This window comes from Pangasianodon hypophthalmus, chromosome 9, assembly GCF_027358585.1.
Source record: "Pangasianodon hypophthalmus isolate fPanHyp1 chromosome 9, fPanHyp1.pri, whole genome shotgun sequence".
In the NCBI taxonomy this organism is placed as follows: domain Eukaryota; kingdom Metazoa; phylum Chordata; class Actinopteri; order Siluriformes; family Pangasiidae; genus Pangasianodon; species Pangasianodon hypophthalmus.
Window position 1 is genome coordinate 5,129,094 of NC_069718.1, and position 23,788 is coordinate 5,152,881.

Genomic DNA, 23,788 nt, shown 5'->3' on the forward strand with positions numbered 1-23,788 from the left:
TTTCTACAAGTCTGCTGTAAATTAAGAATTTAATTTGTAGGGATTAAGAAGAACTTCAAATTGCTGGAAGGCTAAAGAAATTATAACAATTAATTTAATATTTTAGTTTTAATTTAAAATATTCTATAAATCGAGTGTCAAGCAACGCCAAGATTGAGAACCTGTGGTCCAGTCTGTGTATTTTCTTGTCCATAAATAAAACCCACTGAGTTTCATTACATGTTAAATAAAGACTAGTTGTGAACTGGTTGATGTTAACGTGGACACAGGGTTGACTAAGTAATCAAAATTTGAGCCAAATATCACTAACAGAAAAACATTAATGTAAATAAATAAATAAATAAATAAATCTGAAATATTAACATGAGTTTATGGGTCCAGGGGGATAAACTAAACACCAGAGCAAACAATACGTACATGAGTCTTGTGCGTGTGCAGTTTGTTCCTGATAGCCACAGCAAGTCCAAATCTCACAGAGACTGCTGAGTAAAACTGAAACTGAATCTTACCATAAGCACAGAAAAATATATCCAAAATGACGCCTGTTAAAAACTGTAGGCCCGAGTGGAATAGTGTTAGCTTTCTAGCTTAATCGTAGAGCGATATATACATGGACACTGAGTGGGGGTGTGAGTACGCGAAGTCCAGCTCACAACATCAGATCACACACTTATTTTCATTTTCAACACAAATTATATGACGCACTTTGTTAAACAGAGTAGTTTTACTGCTAGTACAAAGAAAAACGTGAGCAATCGTTGATATGGTGAAGAATTTTTCTGTAAGGAGAAATGTGTTTATTTAGCGTTTATGGAAGGAGTCTCCAGCGTCAGAGGCAAGTTTTCCGACATCTTTGAGACAGACGAGTTTACAGTTTTGCGATTTCTCAGTAACATGACAAGCTTTCATGAGTTTCTTTTGTCTTATTAATAAAAATGACGTTTTATTCGACTGAGTGAAAAGGATAATCAGTTAAATAATGGAAGAATAATCACCATGTAGACGTCTGACTCTCTGTACACTGATACTCTGAGCTCAAGCAACAGATTTGAAAAGATTCATCAATATTTGAGAGTTGGCAAAGATTTGAAGGCTGTTTAACTAATATTTAGAATATTGTGGGACAGGAATGCTGCTGTTTTGTTGCTAAAGCTGGCGTGTTGATTAATGTTAGCTGCTTGCTACACTCACACACGTCTCAGTGCCACACATCGAATGCTGTCCGGATTATACATTATATATTACAGCAACACCGTACATCTCACACACGCTACCATGTCCGTGTCCCAGCTGTCAATCAAAATCAGATTTGTTTTTAAGGACCGCACGAGAGACATCATTCTCCAAACAAGGTTCCATTTTTCAGCGAGACTGGAATAAATTTTTTATTACAAATAATTTCATCATTCGGTATGGTGATATAAACACAGGTGTGTGTGCGTGGATGCAAGTTTAAATCAAGTATCGAGTCAACAACGGTGCACACTTTAGGGACACGTTTTACCCAGAAGGCACTGGCTTCTGACAATTTTCTTTTTTTTAAAAAAAAAAAAAAAAAAAAAAAAAAAAAAAAAAAAATGCAGGAATCCTTTATTTAAAAAAATAAAATTAAATGTAAAAAAAAATGTAAATTATATGTGGATGGAATTTATATATATATATATATATATATATATATATATATGTATATTTATTTCAACCACATACATTTGCTGCTACTAAAAAATATCTGACAATTTTCTTAAAAAAATACAGGAAAAAAAACAAAACAAATGTTGTTTATGCAGAAACCAAAAAAATACTTAAAATTAAAAAAAGAAAAGAAAAGAAAACAGGGATTTTATTTTTTTTAGCCAATGCCTCCATCGCTAATTTAAATAAAAATTACATTTTAAAAAATATTAAAATAAGAAAAATTCTAACCACTACGTCTTGCTGCTAAGTCCGAGAGTCCGCCTGCACTAAACCCTCCTTCACTCGTGCTGCAAGTGGCCACGTGTGTGTATGGAGGCTAAATGAGTCAGAACTCTGAACTGCCTCCAAGAGTCCACTTGCAGGACCAGGGAAGGGAGTGTGTAGTAAGAGCAGGGAGTCAACAAGGGCGCTTTAAATGAGTAATGAATCTAATTAACAAGCTACAGCTAGAACAATCTAGAACAGCTTTAAATAAGCCGTGCGAACACGGCTAATCATTCTGATACAAAACATGCCTTAATGTACAACAGGGCAACAGGGGTGTGGGTGTGTGTGTGTGTGTGGGTGTGTGGGTGTGCGTGCGTGTGTGTAAACCAACAGTTCAACTTCCTGCCAAAACAACCATAATGAATCCTCTGATGAACAGAAACAAAACAAACCAAATGAATAAAACATTGTAACATTTTAAAAATGTGTGCGCTTGTTTCCTTTATTTAACCAAGTTGCTAATTACGCACTATTTACACTGCTAGCCTGCCAAGACATTGTGAATGTAAATGCCCACAGCTCTGACGATACAACACTACTTTGAACTTAAGTGTAAATACGAGCAATAAAAGAAAAAAAAAATACAATTAAAAATGTTCGAGCAGCTGATCATCATGGTGATGAAATCTGTCTGGATTTTAACTAGTAATAAAATAAACTCCAGCACGTCTGGGGCATTGACTAACTGAAATATTAATCATGCAGGTAATACATAAAGAATCTGAAGTTAATAAATATTAAAGGGGCAGTCTATAATATTAAACATACACAGGAACATAGATTAAATATATCATAGGGAAGAGAACAGATTTGCAATATTACAAGGCAGTTTCTTATTTTTTTGTTGAAGTGTCTGTTCACATTTTTTCTGGCCCTGAAACTAGCTCGGCCTCCAGAGTAAACCGTGCCCTAGCCTACACTGGAAAAACCTCATTCGCAATTTACAGTGCAGGCTAGTTTCTTTATTGCTTTGTTTAAGTGTCTGTTTACATTTTTCTGGCCCTGAAATGAACTCCGCCTCCAGAGTAAAGCCTGCCTTTTTCATTCCTTAAAAGGCAAACGACAAGAAAAACATAGTCTCAGAAGCTGAGGCAGCGTCAGCTTGTTTAATTGCAATTCACCTCTCCTCAAGAGGCAAGTGTTATCACACTTCTCCTCTAATTTAATTGTAGAAATGTGTTATTTCTGCACACTCCTGATGAAAAGAGAGAATGGTGATATAAGATTATTTAAAACTGGATCCTGGGTAAAGAATGAACACGGCTTTAAGGTCATTTGGTTCAGAGGGATAATGAGGTATTTATATTCATGTGTTCAGGAACTTCACCGCCTCATTCATCACTCGTACAGGTCAAGACACCAGCATCCTAATCCATTTTATATATGGAAAAAAATCTGGAGTTAAAAACACAAAACAAAAAGTTTTCAGGCAGAAACTACAGCAAATACGCCTCAGTGCCGAAACCAACGCCCAGCTAAGTATTAATAAACCAGGGACATCATGGATTATTTTATTTATTTTGTTTATTTCTTTTATTTATTTCATTTTATTTGTTTGCACAAGTTTACATCGTAGTCATCAAGACCCACCATGTGTGTTAGGCTACTTAGGCTACACACACTTAGGCTACTAGACTCGTTTTTTATAGCGTTAGCGGGTTTTATTTTAAATGAAATGCATTAGCTAGCTACATTAGTTAGCTTGGACAGGATCAGGTTTTATTTCACTTAGCTTTAAGCAAAGTATGTTTTTATTGTCTTCCCTGCATTTGAATCCTTCATTGTCAATGATCGATAGCGGCTGATTGTCAAACACAACATACTGGCTAAGAGCTGTTATTTTCTCACCAAGCGCTGTCTGTAGACTTTTTCTTTCTCACCTAGTCTGTGTTTGCTGGCCTCCTCTTGCTGAGTTTTATGCTTAAGAATTTTTATTAGGTTATTTGTATTGTAGTATGCTGCTGTAGTCCCTCTTCTTGATATTTTCACACAGCACAGTTTGCAGTCTGCAGTCTGCTTTGCTTTGATTGCCATCATTGTGAAAAACATCAAGACTGCTGTGATTTTGTGTTGTCTGTTCATTAGTGTGGCAACGTGACACTAGGATTATGTCAGATAGTATCAGATGTTGGTATCGGGGCATTTTTACGAGTGAATCAGCATGGCATCAGTATCGATGCAGCCTTAGCATGTTGTGATGTCGGGCCTCAGATATGGACAGCGACCACGACATCCTTATAATGCATTCATGGCTGGCAGTGCATCAGAGAGGAAATAATACCACGGCTCACGATGGCAGAAGGAAGCGACGATGGATGTCTGTTATCAAGCATACTGACAGGTATATTCTGTCTTCTCTTTGTTGTCAGTGCAGAATCACCTGACGAAGCCAGGCTTACCGCCGTATGGTGAGGAGTGCAGCTTAAGAAGACAATGTTTATTTACTTCTACAGGATTGGACCAAGGTCACTGAAGAATACCAGGGGCAGGTACAAATAACCGTGGGAGTGGGCAGGAATGGTAAATGGCTCCCTACCATACATTATAAATAACTTTCCATCTCCATGACTTTTACCTGCCATCTGCTTCAGTGTTTACAGTGTCTCGGGCAACAATCCACACTACAATATTCGAAATATCAACAGATAAGGATAAGTAGATTATGGACATTCAGCTTCATTCCTTCATTCAGCCCAGTCCAGACTTCTCTACCCCCAGCCACAAATTCCAGCTCCTGCCGGGGATCCCAAAACGTAGGGCTGCCAAGTCTCAAGACATTTCCTGTATTGACTCGGACTTGTCTCAGACTTGTTGGCATTTGTACTTGGACAGGTCAGTCTTGGGAATTTTGTCTAAATATGGTCTTGGTTTCATCTGAGAGTTTGAAGAAAAAAAAAAATAATGTTCATGTTGCCTTTTCTTTTCGCATGCACAAATTTGACAAGAGGCAATACCTAGTTCTAGAAAACAGCTGAATCATTGGTTCAATGCACAAATTAAGCCAAGTAAATTGAAGTTTTAAGGCTTGGCCTCAAAAAGGATTTAATGGTTTTCAGTCTCAATCTCGACTCAGACTCGCCTTCTTTTGAACTTGATTTTGACTTCCATAGTCCTGGTCTTGGACTTGACAAAAGTGGTCTCGACTACAGACTACAGCCCTACTTAGAAGTTCCCAAGTCAACTGTGAGATAAAACCTGAGATGAAAGTGACTGTGATGTAAAGTGTGTTCTCTTCAGGGGGTTCTGGGTCTGCTCCGGTATCTCTTGTTCAGTTGGGTGTGCCTGATACCGCTCTAGCAGGAGCCAACCACGGGGCATCCTTGTTAGATGCTCAAATCACCTCAGCTGGTTCCTGGTTCGATTCACAGTAGCAGCAGCTCTACTCTCAGACTCTCTTCGGTTTGCCAAGCTCCTCATGGCAAAGACAATCACTGCTGAACTCGATCTGCTTGTAAATTCTATGCTGTCTTTTTTCCGGCACCCATAAATAAGATCCCAAGATACTCCTCTGCCAGGGCAACATCTCACCCATCACCTGAAGACAGCTTCCCACTCTTTTCTGTGAGAGACTCATAGCCTCAGCCATCACACTGAGCAGCACCTCGTTCGAGTGCATGTCAGAGGTCCAGGTCAGATGCTGCCAGAAGGTTAAGGACTTTGGTTCGAAATGTCTTGTTTAACTATAACTGGATTAAAGAGAGGGCTGGGAGGACCAGACCATCTTCTGTGCACTTCAAACTAAAAATTACGGCACTCCAATAACAGAATTACAGGAAGTGCTTTTAGAGTATTAATTCTTCATAGTATATCCAGTTATTTGCGTATATAGAAAGGCAGGCGGCCAAACAGTGTGAGTGTTCGTGTATGTGAGAGAGGGAGAGAGAGAGAGAAAGAGAGAGTGAGCCTCCCTGTCTGTCACTTCCTGTCCTCATCAGCGGCAGTGGAAGCTGCAGCAGTAAAGGTCTTGCACTAGTTTCTGGAAGGTTGTGAGTTTAAATCCCAGTAGTGCCCTTGAGCAAAGCCTGTAACCCTGAACTACTCAGCTCTCTGCTTCTCTCTTCTCTCCTTTTAGTCTTTAATCCCCGTTTCCTCTCTTTGCTCTCTCCATCACATGCTTTCTTTCTTTCTTTTTCACTTTTTTCTTCATCTCCCTTCTCTGAACTGAGGAAAATTTTAGTTTTGTATAAGTGAGAGAGAGAGAGAGAGAGAGAGAGAGAAAGAGAGAGAGAGAGACACACACACCGTGGTGTGCTTGGTGTTACAGAAAGTCAAGCATTGCCAGTAGCAAGGAGGATCCAGTGCGAGTTTGTGGGTAAGGTCAAATGTGTGTGTATGCGTATGTGTGAGTGGTTGTGTGGATATGTGCATGTGTGAATGACTGTGCGAGTGTTTGTGTGTGTGTTTGTGTTTGTGTGGAAAAGACAGACCTTGATCTGACAGGAAGTCCAGCATGGTCTGTAAGAGGAAGGAGAGGTGGCGGACGCTGAGGGCGGGGTTCCCCATGCGCCGGGACGCGTACACCAGTTCATGCAGCAGACGCATCTGTACAGCCGCCCAGCCACGGTGAGTTCCTACACACACACACACACACACACACACACACACACACACACACACACACACACACAGTGAGTGAGTTAGTGAGTGAGTGAGTGAATGAGAGAGAGAGAGAGAGAGAGAGAGAGAGAGAGAGAGAGAGTCTCAAATTAAGGCAGAGAGACAGACAAAGATACAGGGAGAGGGAGACAGACTGAGAGAGAAAGAAAGGGAGAGAGATAGAGAGAGAGATGAACCCAAATCTTCCTATTATTATTATCATTATTATTATTATTATTATTATTATTATTATTATTATTATTATTGTGACCATTGCTGTTATTACTATCGTTCTTACTATTATATTTGATAATATAGATAATAATGTACTATGTACAGTTACGCCAAAAAGCTACCTGAACTGAACTGAATTGAGATTCCAGTTGAATTGAGTGTTGTGTTTATAGGCTGTGTGCGAACGCAGTATCGGCGTGTGTGTGTGTGTGTGTGTGTGTGTGTGTGTGTGTGGAGGGTGTAAATCTGCCATCATTCCACACCATCTGACTCTCACACACTATCATCTGCTCAGCATTAGTGCACATCCCGCCTACGCTGCTGCAGCTTATTAATACACTTTTGAATGTGTTCCAGCTAACGCTGCTAAAAATAACTCACAGCCACACTGATCTCGGCAAAAACACACAATCATATTCAGATTAGATCATGTATACACCCGATAAAATAAATGCAGAAATATTTGTGTTATCTTCATTAAGAGATCCTGCTGATAAAACTCTGTGTCTGTCAGTCCCAGTGAAGGAGGTGTGGCCTCAGAACTTTTGAAACGCTGCAGCTACATTCCGGATCAGATGCATTTACATTTACATTTAAGGCATTTGGCAGACACCCATATCCAGAGTGACTTACACAAGTGGCCTCTGCAGTGGTCTGATGATGAGCAAGGAAAGACCTGCCAGATCATCAGCATAGAAGTGGTCTGAAAAAACATCAGGAAATTACTTCACTGAGAGAGTGCATATAGAGGGAAATTGGAAGAGGACCAAGCACTGAGCCTTGTGGGACACCAGTGGAGATTCTGTATGGAGCAGATGTAAGTTCCCTCTATGATATGACCATCCCCTCCACGAAAGAAACAAACTGCCGCCATGCGCTGGGCTGCCAACTGCAAGGCTTGAGAGGTTGGGCAGGAGAGTTGTGAACCGGTGCTGAGACGTCAAGAAGGATCAGAACTGATGATAGTTTGGCTGATCTAGAGACGTGAAGCCAACAACCTGTTTCTGTGGACTGTGCTGCTGTGAATCTAGTCTTGTAAGGATCCTCTCTTCAGGTCATTTTCACACATTTTGGGGCTCAAACTGCCCCTTTTCTAGACCTGGGGAACTTTGAGCCCCAGGTTCAGTACGATTGGTGAAGTGTGAATGCTGTTTTCAAGCCCGGCAGCGTTCCAGAGATCTGATCTCTGGTCTTCTTGAAAACGGTGGTCTGGGGTTTGCTTCAACCAAACCACAGCATGCTGCACATGAGGTGTGGAAGCTATCCATGCTCGGGGGCCACGTGACAAGTTACGTGATTGGTTCAAATTGTCATGTTACTTCCTGTTTCTACTTTCATGATGACTGACTGATATGAATGTGGTGTGAGTGTTTGCACTTAGAGAACAGCAAAAAAGCATGTCTCATGTCGTCCTGCAGAGCTTAAAAAAAAAACGTCGTATAGGAGAACGGCTCCTTGTTTGCAGGTATTCCTCCACAATGACATGCCGTGCGTCCAAAGGTTGTTTTCCTTTACTACCAAAGGAAAATCATTTTAAAAAACGCAGACATTTTGCAAACCTGCAGGCACAAAAGTAAAACTTGGAACTGCGCAATCAATCTACGGTTTGTAATCTTCTGTGTGAATGCAAATCTTTCTCTCTACATTTTCTTCTCTCTTGTCTTCAGCCCTCAATCCTCAATCCATTTTATTTTATGTCATGTCTCTCTCTCTCTCTCTCTCTCTCTCTCTCTCTCTCTTTCTCTTTCTTCCTACCTCCTCCTCCGGCTCAAGTCAAATGTCTTCATCTATACGTCCTGGTATGTGGTACGCTGTGTGCTGATACAGAAGCTGAATCTCATTAGTTTCAGCAAGACCATAAAGCCACCTTTGGAGCTGCTAAGCTATCGCGCCGCACCATATGGATCAAAAAGACACCCATCGTCCAAACCAAACCATAAACCCGTACATTCACGTCACCTGCTCTCAAATCGCTTGTTCTTCCTCCACAAATGAACAAAGTTCAAAGCAAACACACACACACACACACAAACACACACACACTGCTTCATCCCTAATTCCCTCTCTCTGTCACATAGATACATGCCTAAAAATTGCAACATGTAGGCTGAGCAGGCAGTTTCATCCTTCAGTGTCAAAGCCATTTGGACTCCTGTTTAAAAAACTGGCTCCCTCTTTCCACCCGCTGTGATGGCAGACTAAATCCAGTTCCAAACACTTAAGCGCTAAATGACAAATGCTGGACCAATACAGCGAAGGAAAAAGGGTAAATACAAGGAAGGCACTGAAGTTTTGGCTGCCAAATATTTTCAACTGAAAATAGCTAAACATTAACCATTGGCTCTTTGTCAAGAGTAAAATTGGTTACACTGTTTCCTAATACAGCGAAGCAGCCAAAAAGCGGCGCAGGTTGCCACCAATTTCACAAGCTTTACCAAAAACACAGAAAAAGCTGTAACTATAGCAACAGATTAGCCGGAACAACTGAAAGAACCAAGTGTAAGTGACAGAAGAGGTCAAAGCACAGGCAGACTAAAGCAAAATGAATGCAGATGTTAAAAGCGTATCAACTGTTAAAATGGGGAAAACACTAAGCGCATTATGATTCATGAAAATCTGAATTGAAAATGTGAGTTTAAAGTTGTATAAAAGCTCATGAGAGATAATGAGGCATTTTTAATCTGTGCATTAGACCAACAGTATACGCAATAACACAGCTACTGACTGGCTGAGATTTATTTCAGTCATTAAACGCAGGCGCTCATTGTGCCCACTTTTAAACATTTTTGTGAATGCCATTTCAGATTTTCAAGCAAATCCTTTACTACGTCAGGTTTTTAATTCGTTGAGTCATTAAAGCATTAATATGCAACTACAGATAGCTTTAATTAATTTCGACAGTGGCGGGCGGACTTAATTATACCCGAGCTGCAAAACGTTATTTAAAACTCAAGCATTTCTCACTCAGTGTCTCTCTCCGTTTTTTTACTGTCTAGCTGTCTGTCTCTCTAGCCGACTGTCACTCTGTCTAACTGAGTAATTGAAGTCAGGAGAATTCCCAGGCCAATTAAAAACCCATTTACTCCTCTATTTGTCCTTGTGGTTCTCAAGTGACTAAAACGAAAGAGAGAGACAGATCGAGAGAGACGGACAAGGAGAAGAACCCTGGGCTACACTTGATTCCACAAAACTCACTACTAATACAAACATGGTCATCCTGAAAGCCTTTTAATGGGAAAAATTACTGATCTAACCAGAGCTTTCTGTAGAGTGTCATAAAAGGTCAGATTAAACATAAACCACAAGTATTTCTTTCTAAAAAAATAAATGCTATGAACATAAAATCAGCTATATTATCTGGACTATAAGATGCACCTCTCCTAAATTCTGCCTACTAAGAAAAATAAATAAATAAAACAATATATACATATAAGCCTATATACAAATATAAGATGCAATTATGTTATTGGGTCCTTGTACATTCATTTTTTATTTCAAAAATTAAAAAAAAAACACAAATATAGAGTACTGCGTACAAGTCTTAGGCACATGCAAAGACACGCAGTAGAGCAAAACTGCCTTAAAAATAATGAAAATAATCTTCTACATTAAAATGTCTATTATAAAGAGCAGCAATTAACTAAATAAAGTTACTAAATATTTGATGTGACGACCCTTTGCTTTTTAAAAATGCATCAGTAGGAACACTTTGTGCAGTTTTATAAGAAAAATGGCTGGCAAGTTTATCTAAGCATCTTGGAGAATCTGCTGCAGTTCCTCTGGAGACTTTATCACGTTTGATTCTGTTTCTGCAGGTGAAACCTGACTGCCTGGTAAAAATCTAATTCATGTCAGAACTTGTTCCATCTTTAATGTGATTAGAGCAACCAACAAAATTCAAGTGAAAATCTAATAAATAAAAAAAAAAGAACACTATTAGCACAGCCTTTTATAACGAGGCATGGGACTGTGCTCAGAATTAACCAATCACATTCAAAAGTAATCATCATACAGCTGTGATCAATGAAATTATTCTGATTAACCCCAAATAAAGATCTGTTTCTGTAGGAGTTTCTTGACATCTCCTTGGTTTCATCTGACTGCTAAAGCCATGGTCCACAAAGAGCTTAAAAAGCATGTAATGGATCTCACTGTCGAAAGGAATCGATCAGGAGAGGGGTATGAAAGAATTTCCGAAACATTCGATGTACCATGGAACACCGTGAAGGCCATCATCAACAAGTGGAGAAAATGGAGCACCACAATGACATCACCAAGAACAGGACGTCCCTCCAAAACTGATGAAAGGGCAAGAAGAAAGCTTGTCATCAGGGAGGCTGCCGAGAGAGCTACAGCATCATTAGAGGAGCTGCAGGAACATCTGGCACGTACTGGTCACTCCCTGCATGTGACCTCTCACATTCTTCACATGTTCGGGCTTTTTGGGTAGGGTGGCTAGATGGAAGCCCTTTCTCATGAGTCAAAAAAAAAAAAGAAAGAAAAGAAAAAGAAAAAAAAAAAAAAAAAAAAACACATCCAAGCCCACCTTTTTTTTACCGACAGCCATTAGTTTATATAATCAATGTCATATTAGATGAATTTTAAATTGTATTTTGTATAACATGGTGTAGTGCGTACTTTGATGCTTGAAACAAGGGGGGCTGTATGAAATACAGCACTGTGCAGTATTTTTATTTATTTATTTTTTTTTTACTTATTTTGTTTAATCTATTTATTGTGTGGTGAGCTTTGCTGTGACATGTGAATTTCCCTTTGGGATTAATAAAGTCAATCAAATCAAATCAAAATCAAACCTAAATCACCCCAAACCATGTGGCAAAATTTGTTATGGTCTAACGAGCCCAAGGTAGAACTTTTTCGGCACAAATCTAAAAGATACGTTTGGCTCAAATATAATACAGCTTTTCATATCCACGGTAAAGCATGGTGGTGGCAGCATCATCAGCTGGGACTGGGGATGTAGTCAGAATAGAGGGTTTCATGGAAAGCTCCAAATACTAAACTATTTCGGCACAAAAACCTGCAGGCCTCTGTTAGCTGAAATTGAAAAAAATGTTCACTTCAGAAGAAGAAGAAGAAGAAGAAGAAGAAGAAGAAGATGGGTGTTTTGGAATGGACCAGTCAGAGCTCAGATCCCTCACAATTTGACAGATTTGGACAAACAAAAGTGGCTTTAACAAAGTATTAGTTAAGGGGTGTGCATACTTATGCAACCAACTTATTTTCATTTTCTTTTCCCTAAAACGTTTCTATTTGTTTTTCACGTTAATCTTCTTGCCTGCTATAGCACATTGAAGGTGTATCTGAACATGGGTTAATTTTTTTACATTTCAAAAACCTGCAATTTTAACAGGGGTGTGTAGACTTTTAGATCCACTGTAAAAAGCATCAACATATATAAGAACGAAAGACCATACTGGTATAACAATATCAGTTGAAAAGAAAAAAAAAACAGCAGCAAAGCAATACAGAGCCACTGAGGAATTAACAGTGAGCTTCCCACTCAAAACTGATCTAAGTGTGCGGCTTACTGTGAAGTACAGAAGGGCAAAGAAGAGATCAATATTCCCCTAAGCAACTTTGGTTGAGATTTTAAGTGCCTCAGGGAGACGCATAGTCTTCAGACAGAATGCATAAACTTGACTAACAAAATGCAGAGTCCCACTGGGAAGCACAAACACACACTGTGGATCGCAAGCATAATACCCATGACCCCGATTTCTGAGGCTAACCGTTCCGTCTGCATCGCTCATTCACCTGTTTATGAAATGCGTAAAAATCGATCAGCAGCTTTCTTTCACACATCACGATACAGTTTCTGTTCCAGGCAGCCATCAACTCTCGATCTGATTACTGCAAATCCCTGCTTTCACTATTAAAACACTGCTAATGATCCAAAACAAGGAGGCATCTGCTTTTTAGTTAATCAGATATTACATCACAATATCTTGCGTATTAATCTTTATAATCGACATCTTTTTTTTAGTTTAAACATCTTATGCCTATTTTCATTTTGGTTAATAGTTTCTTACATTACCCACAATGCCATTCTATCTTCTGATAAGGATGCAATGGGATTTCCCACTCGCTTTATCTCTACTTAAAGAGAGCGATGCAGCGGCGCTTTAGTGTTTTAGTCTGCCCAGCTCTCTCTCACCTCCTCGTCTGTACATTCTACTGAAACAGATCAGCTTCCAAAGCTTTAACTTTCATGCTAATACCATCATCAACGCCATCACACTCATCATCTCGTAGATCTCTAACTAGCCAAGCCTCACTGCATTCTGGGACTTTGAGTCCAGCTTTTGCTCGAACGTCTCCAAACTGGATTCCTCATTAATGTGACGCTGAACGTCGCTGGAAATAGTGAGTGAGAAATTATATCCATTATACCTCTCGTTCTTTTGTTTTCAGGAGCTAACAAACATAAAATCAGACCGTTATCCTGATCGTTGAGATTTTTTTTATTAAAACAAATTGTAACTGCACCAGCAATAATGTCCTCCTGCAACATTAGCATGGCACAACTGCTAACTTCTCACAGGAATAATGAAAATACAGCACCAGCCAACAAATTAGCGCCAGACTCACTACACACGTCATAAATATTTTAACATAAACACGTTTCAGGATGGAGTTTTCCTTCAAAAGGGCAGACTTGTCCACTTTGTGTGTTTCTGTGTTCTGCTCCTTCTGCTCTTCAGCCATTACCCTTATTTCTGGTCAGATGCTGTAATTTAGCACCTCAAAAAAAAAAAAAAAAAAAAAATCAGACTGTTTGATTTTACATGCCTCACTTTTATCTCCTTTAAGCAAAGCTGCTTTCACAAGGATGTTGTGGTATCCGACAGAAAACACATTGATATTCCTTTCTGGTATGTCGTGGGCGGAGATTAATGTTTTCTTTCCCCCATAACCAGGAAACTCACTGAAACATGAATGATGCTCATAAATGATTGCTGGAGGTTGCTGTTCTTCTTCACAGAGGTTTCCCTGTTTACTCAGTTTGAAAACTGAAAAAAAAAGAGCATGCTGGAAAGAAACTGAAATATCCAGAAATAAAGAAGCTTTATCTCTCCAAACCAGTGGTCCATACTACCTAGTGCACCGAACCCCAGGTCTTCTCCTATTGGCTGATTCACGGTTATGTAAAAGAACGTCGGGTAAAATCCTCACCTCTGGTGAACTTCTTAAACCAAACCACAGAGTGTACTTATCACACACTGCCATGTTTCGATGGATGCTGTCCAATGGCAAGAGGTGTGTTTTTTATGAACGCTCTTGTGAAATCAGCCTGCCAAATAAACGAGTGTAAATGTAAAAATAAATGTGTATGTGTATGTGTATATGAAAAATGGGGAAGATGAGAGGCTTTCAGATTAGAGGTGTGGGTCTGAAACAAGTCAAACATCCTTGCATCAGCTCTCGCGTCAGACGATCCTTTCATGGAAAGCGTTGTCCTAAAAACACGGCGTCCTCCAGCAAAAGGACGTCACATGCGAGCAGCTTCCAAATAAAATCAAGGACAACGCACAGACACGTGAGTCATCTCTAGACAAAGACGCTACCTGAACGGCAGCTTTGCTTACAACTTTAAACAAACATAACCTGCATTTATTGGTATGCCAACCCCTTCATAAACAACAGACTGGTAGCGTATGACTAATATTACAAACAAAATTAAAGTGCCCATTTTAGCGTTCGTAAATCTCTGGCTTTGGACTGGGGATGATTTTTAAAAAAAAATAAATTAAAGTAAAGGACAATGATGTCTTCCTAGGGGGTATGGTGCTGAAGAGTAATAAACAATTTTCAGGATAAGTGCTGTTGTACAATCACTTTTTGACTTTCATAGCCTTGTGACTGTAATTACTGGCACAGGAGGAGTCCGCTCTTAGTATGCGATGCCTGGTGAGTACTGGCCCTGTTCTTGCTTCCCATGAAATCACTTTCTCAATGAATTAATAACTACTTTCCATTAAACATTTACTATTATAACTCAACCGATGTCTGTCTATTATCCCTCATTCAGTATCAACTGTACCTACTTCAACATCCATTATACTTCAATTAACATCTACCATATAATGTTAAATACCCATTCTACTCACTTAACATCTATTATACTGCATATACCACTCAACACTCATACTCCTCTTAATGTCCATTACACTCATTTACCCTTTATTACACCTCATTCAAATTTCATCATACCTCACAGGACATCTACAATACCTTATTCAACATCTATTATACCTCATCCAGCATCTACAATACCTTATTCAACATCTATTATACCTCATCCAGCATCTACAATACCTTATTCAACATCTATTATACCTCATCCAGCATCTACAGTACCTTATTCAACATCTATTATACCTCATCCAGCATCTACAGTACCTTATTCAACATCTATTATACCTCATCCAGCATCTACAGTACCTTATTCAACATCTATTATACCTCATCCAGCATCTACAGTACCTTATTCAACATCTATTATACCTCATCCAGCATCTACAGTACCTTATTCAACATCTATTATACCTCATCCAGCATCTACAATACCTTATTCAACATCTATTATACCTCATCCAGCATCTACAATACCTTATTCAACATCTATTATACCTCATCCAGCATCTATTATACCTCATCCAGCATCTACAATACCTTATTCAACATCTATTATACCTCATCCAGCATCTACAATACTTATTCAACATCTATTATACCTCATCCAGCATCTACAATACCTTATTCAACATCTATTATACCTCATCCAGCATCTACAATACCTTATTCAACATCTATTATACCTCATCCAGCATCTACAATACCTTATTCAACATCTATTATACCTCATCCAGCATCTACAATACCTTATTCAACATCTATTATACCTCATCCAGCATCTACAATACCTTATTCAACATCTATTATACCTCATCCAGCATCTACAGTACCTTATTCAACATCTATTATACCTCATCCAGCATCTACAGTACCTTATTCAACATCTATTATACCTCATCCAGCATCTACAGTACCTTATTCAACATCTATTATACCTCATCCAGCATCTACAGTACCTTATTCAACATCTATTATACCTCATCCAGCATCTACAATACCTTATTCAACATCTATTATACCTCATCCAGCATCTACAATACCTTATTCAACATCTATTATACCTCATCCAGCATCTATTATACCTCATCCAGCATCTACAGTACCTTATTCAACATCTATTATACCTCATCCAGCATCTACAATACTTATTCAACATCTATTATACCTCATCCAGCATCTACAATACCTTATTCAACATCTATTATACCTCATCCAGCATCTACAGTACCTTATTCAACATCTATTATACCTCATCCAGCATCTACAGTACCTTATTCAACATCTATTATACCTCATCCAGCATCTACAATACTTATTCAACATCTATTATACCTCATCCAGCATCTACAATACCTTATTCAACATCTATTATACCTCATCCAGCATCTACAATACCTTATTCAACATCTATTATACCTCATCCAGCATCTACAATACCTTATTCAACATCTATTATACCTCATCCAGCATCTACAATACTTATTCAACATCTATTATACCTCATCCAGCATCTACAGTACCTTATTCAACATCTATTATACCTCATCCAGCATCTACAATACTTATTCAACATCTATTATACCTCATCCAGCATCTACAATACCTTATTCAACATCTATTATACCTCATCCAGCATCTACAATACCTTATTCAACATCTATTATACCTCATCCAGCATCTACAATACCTCATCCAGCATCTACAATACCTTATTCAACATCTATTATACCTCATTCAGCCTTTACAATACCTCATCCCGCATCTATTATACCTCATCCAGCATCTACAGTACCTTATTCAACATCTATTATACCTCATCCAGCATCTACAATACCTTATTCAACATCTATTATACCTCATCCAGCATCTACAATACCTTATTCAACATCTATTATACCTCATCCAGCATCTACAATACTTATTCAACATCTATTATACCTCATCCAGCATCTACAGTACCTTATTCAACATCTATTATACCTCATCCAGCATCTACAATACCTTATTCAACATCTATTATACCTCATCCAGCATCTACAATACCTTATTCAACATCTATTATACCTCATCCAGCATCTACAATACCTTATTCAACATCTATTATACCTCATCCAGCATCTACAGTACCTTATTCAACATCTATTATACCTCATCCAGCATCTACAATACCTCATCCAGCATCTATTATACCTCATCCAGCATCTACAGTACCTTATTCAACATCTATTATACCTCATCCAGCATCTACAGTACCTTATTCAACATCTATTATACCTCATCCAGCATCTACAGTACCTTATTCAACATCTATTATACCTCATCCAGCATCTATTATACCTCATCCAGCATCTACAGTACCTTATTCAACATCTATTATACCTCATCCAGCATCTACAATACTTATTCAACATCTATTATACCTCATCCAGCATCTACAATACCTTATTCAACATCTATTATACCTCATCCAGCATCTACAGTACCTTATTCAACATCTATTATACCTCATCCAGCATCTACAGTACCTTATTCAACATCTATTATACCTCATCCAGCATCTACAATACTTATTCAACATCATTTATACCTCATCCAGCATCTACAATACCTTATTCAACATCTATTATACCTCATCCAGCATCTACAATACTTATTCAACATCTATTATACCTCATCCAGCATCTACAGTACCTTATTCAACATCTATTATACCTCATCCAGCATCTACAATACTTATTCAACATCTATTATACCTCATCCAGCATCTACAATACCTTATTCAACATCTATTATACCTCATCCAGCATCTACAATACTTATTCAACATCTATTATACCTCATCCAGCATCTACAGTACCTTATTCAACATCTATTATACCTCATCCAGCATCTACAGTACCTTATTCAACATCTATTATACCTCATCCAGCATCTACAGTACCTTATTCAACATCTATTATACCTCATCCAGCATCTACAGTACCTTATTCAACATCTATTATACCTCATCCAGCATCTACAATACCTTATTCAACATCTATTATACCTCATCCAGCATCTACAATACCTCATCCAGCATCTACAATACCTTATTCAACATCTATTATACCTCATTCAGCCTTTACAATACCTCATCCCGCATCTATTATACCTCATCCAGCATCTACAGTACCTTATTCAACATCTATTATACCTCATCCAGCATCTACAATACCTTATTCAACATCTATTATACCTCATCCAGCATCTACAATACCTTATTCAACATCTATTATACCTCATCCAGCATCTACAATACTTATTCAACATCTATTATACCTCATCCAGCATCTACAGTACCTTATTCAACATCTATTATACCTCATCCAGCATCTACAATACCTTATTCAACATCTATTATACCTCATCCAGCATCTACAATACCTTATTCAACATCTATTATACCTCATCCAGCATCTACAATACCTTATTCAACATCTATTATACCTCATCCAGCATCTACAGTACCTTATTCAACATCTATTATACCTCATCCAGCATCTACAATACCTCATCCAGCATCTATTATACCTCATCCAGCATCTACAGTACCTTATTCAACATCTATTATACCTCATCCAGCATCTACAGTACCTTATTCAACATCTATTATACCTCATCCAGCATCTACAGTACCTTATTCAACATCTATTATACCTCATCCAGCATCTACAGTACCTTATTCAACATCTATTATACCTCATCCAGCATCTATTATACCTCATCCAGCATCTACAGTACCTTATTCAACATCTATTATACCTCATCCAGCATCTACAATACCTTATTCAACATCTATTATACCTCATCCAGCATCTACAGTACCTTATTCAACATCTATTATACCTCATCCAGCATCTACTATACCTCATCCAGCATCTATTATACCTCATCCAGCATCTACAGTACCTTATTCAACATCTATTATACCTCATCCAGCATCTATTATACCTCATCCAGCATCTATTATACCTCATCCAGCATTTACAATATCTTATTCAACATCTATTATACCTCACACGACATCTATTATACCTCACACGACATCTATTATACCTCATTCAGCATCTATTATACCTTATTCAACATCTATTATACCTCATTCAACATCTATTATACCTCATTCAGCCTTTACAATACCTCATCCCGCATCTATTATACCTCATCCAACATCTATTATACCTCACACGACATCTATTACACCTCATTCAACATCTCCTGTACCTCATTCAGCATCTATTACACCTCATTCAGCATCTATTATACCTATTAAAACCTGAAAATGCACCCAGGATGCCATGTCTGATCAGGTAGATTATTTGAGATAATAGGAAAGTTTCAGTAAGTCAAGTTGATTTGTGTAGGAGTGTGTGAGGTTGTAGTACCTTTGCTGAAGTCTTTAGGGTCGAGAGAGAGGCTGTAGCCGGGCAGCGTCTCCAGCAGTAGTCTGTAACAAGCCTTCCAGCCTGGCTCGGGGATGGTAGGAGCCACACACTGCATGGCCGCTACACGCTTAAAGAACGCAGACTTTCGGTGGAACCCGATCAGTTCATACAGCTCGGACAGGACACTGTAGCGCTGGATCTTCTCCTCTTCAGAAAGCTAGCGAGAGAACACAAACACAACGCAATGGACATGCTGCTTTCACGTTACATGCATGTGAAGAAATATTTGTTAATACTGATGACATTTGATACTTTATTCAACAATAACAGGTTGCTGCTAGCTCTTATTATGAGCAACTGTTGAAATTCTGTGTAAAATTATATTTTAAAGACTGCATTAACACTTGTGTTTGCTGCCATCTTTTAGGATTCTATGTACACTGTTCTGACCTTTGCTTGTTCAGTGACATTTTTATTATTAACTTTAAAGTTCTGGTTTCAAATATTAAAATTTATTTCCAATACAAAGGCAGAGTTAAGATATATAGTACACCCTTATACCACAGAGCTGCTGAGTTGCTCAGAAGGTGTTGATTAATTTCCTATAACAGCAGCTCTGACAGTAGTGCAGCTACAAGTCACAGGTTTATATTAATGCGCTCGTTCTAATGTAATGTGTTATCGTTTCTATAGTAACAGCTCAATCACAGGAACTGTATGGCGTTCAACGCATAGATCTAAAAAAAATATTACTGTTGTTTAACAAAGATACATCATTATGTTATGGTGAAGTTTTCTGTAAGGAGCAATGGAAGGAGTCTCCAGTGTCGGTGCTTTGTAACAACAAATCACGCTTTTGTTTTGTGCATTTTGTACATATTTTTAGGCAAATCACACTGATGCATCACAGCAGCTACGGATAAATTAACTAGAGATCTGCTTTTGACAGCACCACCAGTTATCATAGACGAAAACTAATGTTTTTGGGAAAGTTTTTTTGTGGCTTATAAAAGAACACAAAATTCAACTTCGCTCCATGACCATGTATAAAATACTGTGCTGAAAATGGTGTACATGAGTGCTACGCGCAGAACAGCCAATAGCTGATGTCAGAATATAGCTCCTCCCACCTCGAAGCAGGGAAAATATTCTAATTAAGAGAATTTCTGAAATATTATTACAAATATAAGCTGACAGAAAGTTCTTTAAAGTGACACTATTGAGGTGTAGTGTGTGAGATACCAGGTAGTGTGTGTGTGTGTGTGTGTGTGTGTGTGTGTGTGTGTTACCTGGCCCAGGTTGATGTAGACTGCATTCTGCAGGAACTCTGATGCCTCCATGGCTCTCTTTTGAATGGCCAGAACTCGCACTGCTTTCACACACGCCTCCAACTCAATCACCCCAGCATTCTTATACTAAAAAAAAAAAAAAAAGAAAGAAAGTGTGTGAGGGAGAGAGAGAGAGAGAGAGAGAATCAGGATGGTCTCTTCTGTGTGTATTCTGTAACACAATTTCAAAATATTAAAAACTGCACGCTTCAGGAGACGTTTTATTGATCTAAGTCTTGACTTTCCAACCTTAATCCTACAGATGAGATCATTATAATGCATTAATATCAGCAGGAGCCAGGAGCGGTGCCAATGTGCAGAACATCGCAATCAATGCAGAATGAACCATTTACACACACGCACACACACACACACACACACACACACACACACACACACACAGAGTTAGTGCAGCCGCATCATGAAGACTGGACTCATTATTAAGGGTACATTTATTTAATATACACCTGAAAGAAGGAGCTCATTACTAATTAACTGTGTATGAAGAATGATCATACTGCAAAGTGTGATTTATTTTTCGGTCTGCTGGTTTAAGTCTTGTCGCTTTCACGTCTCGGACAGAAAGACGTTAATGATTGAGAGAAGAGAGACCTGGAAGTATTTTCTGCAGAGCGTCAGAAAGCACAAGTCTAGACGTGTGATGATTCAGACGCACAGTACGCGCTCCATTACTTGTTAGCTACATTACTCTCGAAGCCCCAGTGTAAAAATACACACTTCGCATATACGCCAAACGCGTGTTGGTTAGTAGACCGCATTTAGAGTAAAGAGAACATTACTAAAAAAAAAAAATATGTGTGTATTTAAATTCTCTCTGTCAGAGCTCTGGAAGTGGATGGAACATTCTGGTCCTAACATCTCCACAAGCTCACCAGTTTCTCAGGCAGAACCTCAAACACACACACACACACACACACACACACACACACACACACACACACACACACACACACACACACAGAGCGTCCAACTCGGCGTCACAGTGCTCACGTGTGTGAGCACACTGCCCCCTGCTGGACAATATCAGAAACGCTGAGAGGGCAGAAACCACTAAAGGTGTAAGCATGTGACCATTTTAAGAATTTGAAGGGCAACGATTCATCAAAATTCATCAAGGCAACAGGACAGGGAAGTAGTGTGTAAAAAAAAATAACTGATTTTTAAACTGATGTGTAAATAATTTAATCGGAGAGTAAGACGATTTGTCAGTAATTCCTAAATAAAATAAAGTGAAATAGTCCTTTTCTACGTCGTCATCATTCAAAAATTTACAGTAAGCCTATTAATATATGGAAGCCTGAGGGTTAAACCTGTAGAATTCTCCAATGGTGTGCTGAACCCTTTTTTTTTTTTTAATAAATTGTTTTGTATATATATATATATATATATATTTTTCGAATTCCTGTGCACCCTGTATATCCGGCAAACTAATTTGGACTTTCTGATTGATATTTGAAGCAGTGATTCTCGAAGTGGGGTCTAGGGTTTATGAAGCATAGCCACTAGATCTGTGATTTTTTTTTTTTGTCTATTTATTTACCCTGGTGAAAATCACAACCCACTATTATCAAATTTTACTACATTTATTAGTGAGCTTTTATAGTTATTAATCCAAGCCTCATTAACTCACAAAGAGCCAGCCTATAAATAATGCCAACTTGAATCTGTGTTCTGTTGGTGGAAAGTTCAGGAATAAACACTAATTAATAACTGGAATGTAGTTGTACACACACATTCTAATAATGAGACTAATATTTGAAGAATTGGATTATGATCTTTTCAAATAAATCTGTATTAAAGGATTAAATGGGATTTGGATTGGATAACAACAATGTTAATGTCCAGTCCACTTCTTGGAGGTGGAAAGTGTTAAGAGAATGTACTGATGATACTGTGATACTCTCAGGAAAGAGACTGTTATGTACAGTAATCAATCACAACTCTACAGAATATTATTATCACCCAGCCCTAATGCTTCTGAACTACTACTCTGACCAATTCGACTAAATTTATTCAACAGTATACAGGTGTAGAAGAGTAAAGACTAACAGTACAGAGTGAGTTTACAATGTGAGCTGGACAACAGGACAGTGTTTATGATTACAGCAGCAGCTCTTAGGTACAGATCTACAGTATCCAGGTGAGGCTTTTTTGAAACAAAAAACTGTTTTTTTTTTCTGTTCTTTTGTCCATGTTGGATCATACAGAGTGGCAGAAAGTAAAGCAGAAAGCTCTAAGCAGATGTGGTCCAGGGTTGGGTAAATCTTCAGAACAGGCACGTTTGGTAGAAGAATATCAGATGAGATTGCGGCATAGTTTTTGATCAAAGCTCCCAAGAGGAAAATCAGCACGAGGTCTCAGCCTGAACAATAAACCTGCATCAGATGCTAAGAAGACAGCGGTACAGTAAATTCAGTTTTCAATCCAGATAACGACCCACAACAGTAAATGATAATAACTAAATGCTATTAAACTCACAGAGAGCGAGTGAGAGAGAGAGAGAGAGAGAGAGAGAGAGGGGGAGAGAGAGTGTAGTGTTTAGCGAGAGCAGTAATGAAGAGAAACTGGCTTTCATTACTCTGTTAGTCTTCATTAGCGTTTGTGTCTGCACTGGTTTACCTTGCCGTAATGAGAGATGGCCTCTTTGTACTTCTCGATGATGTCCTCTGGACTCAGACAGTTCTTGGCTCGGCCGATCTCGCTGCTGGTGTCGGCACTGATACTGCTGCTGGAGGTCAGAGCACCTGCAGGACGAAACACACATGCAGAGTGAGGGACGAGGAGAAGAGACGAGAAACGAGAGGATGAAATTACAAGACGTGAAGAGGAGAAAGAGGAAAAAGAGGAGAACACAGCGGTTAAAGAAGAAGAATGGACAAACAAGACAAGAAGAGACATGAAGATATTAAAACAGACAGGAGATCTAGAAAAGAAAAGATGAAAGGACAAGGCAAGAAGAAACAAAGCAGAAAGTAGAGTCAAGAACTGACAATAAGGGAATTCATGAGACTTGAGATGTGAAGAAATGTGAAGAAAGAAAAAGAGACAAATGAGAAGATAAGA

The 23,788-nt window shown here is 38.6% G+C and overlaps 1 protein-coding gene across 2 annotated transcripts in view; it reads right to left on the reverse strand.

Annotated features, from left to right (window-relative positions):
• The window catches only part of trappc9 (trafficking protein particle complex subunit 9), a 214,056-nt gene that overhangs the window by 178,155 nt on the left and 12,113 nt on the right, over positions 1-23,788 (reverse strand). For both annotated transcript variants that reach the window (XM_034307425.2, XM_053236694.1), the window contains 4 exons: positions 23,345-23,469; positions 20,666-20,791; positions 19,377-19,593; positions 6,390-6,533 (listed from right to left, as the gene is read on the reverse strand). In XM_034307425.2, coding sequence (XP_034163316.2) covers positions 6,390-6,533; positions 19,377-19,593; positions 20,666-20,791; positions 23,345-23,469 — 612 coding nt within the window. The remainder of the gene's footprint in view (positions 1-6,389; positions 6,534-19,376; positions 19,594-20,665; positions 20,792-23,344; positions 23,470-23,788) is intronic.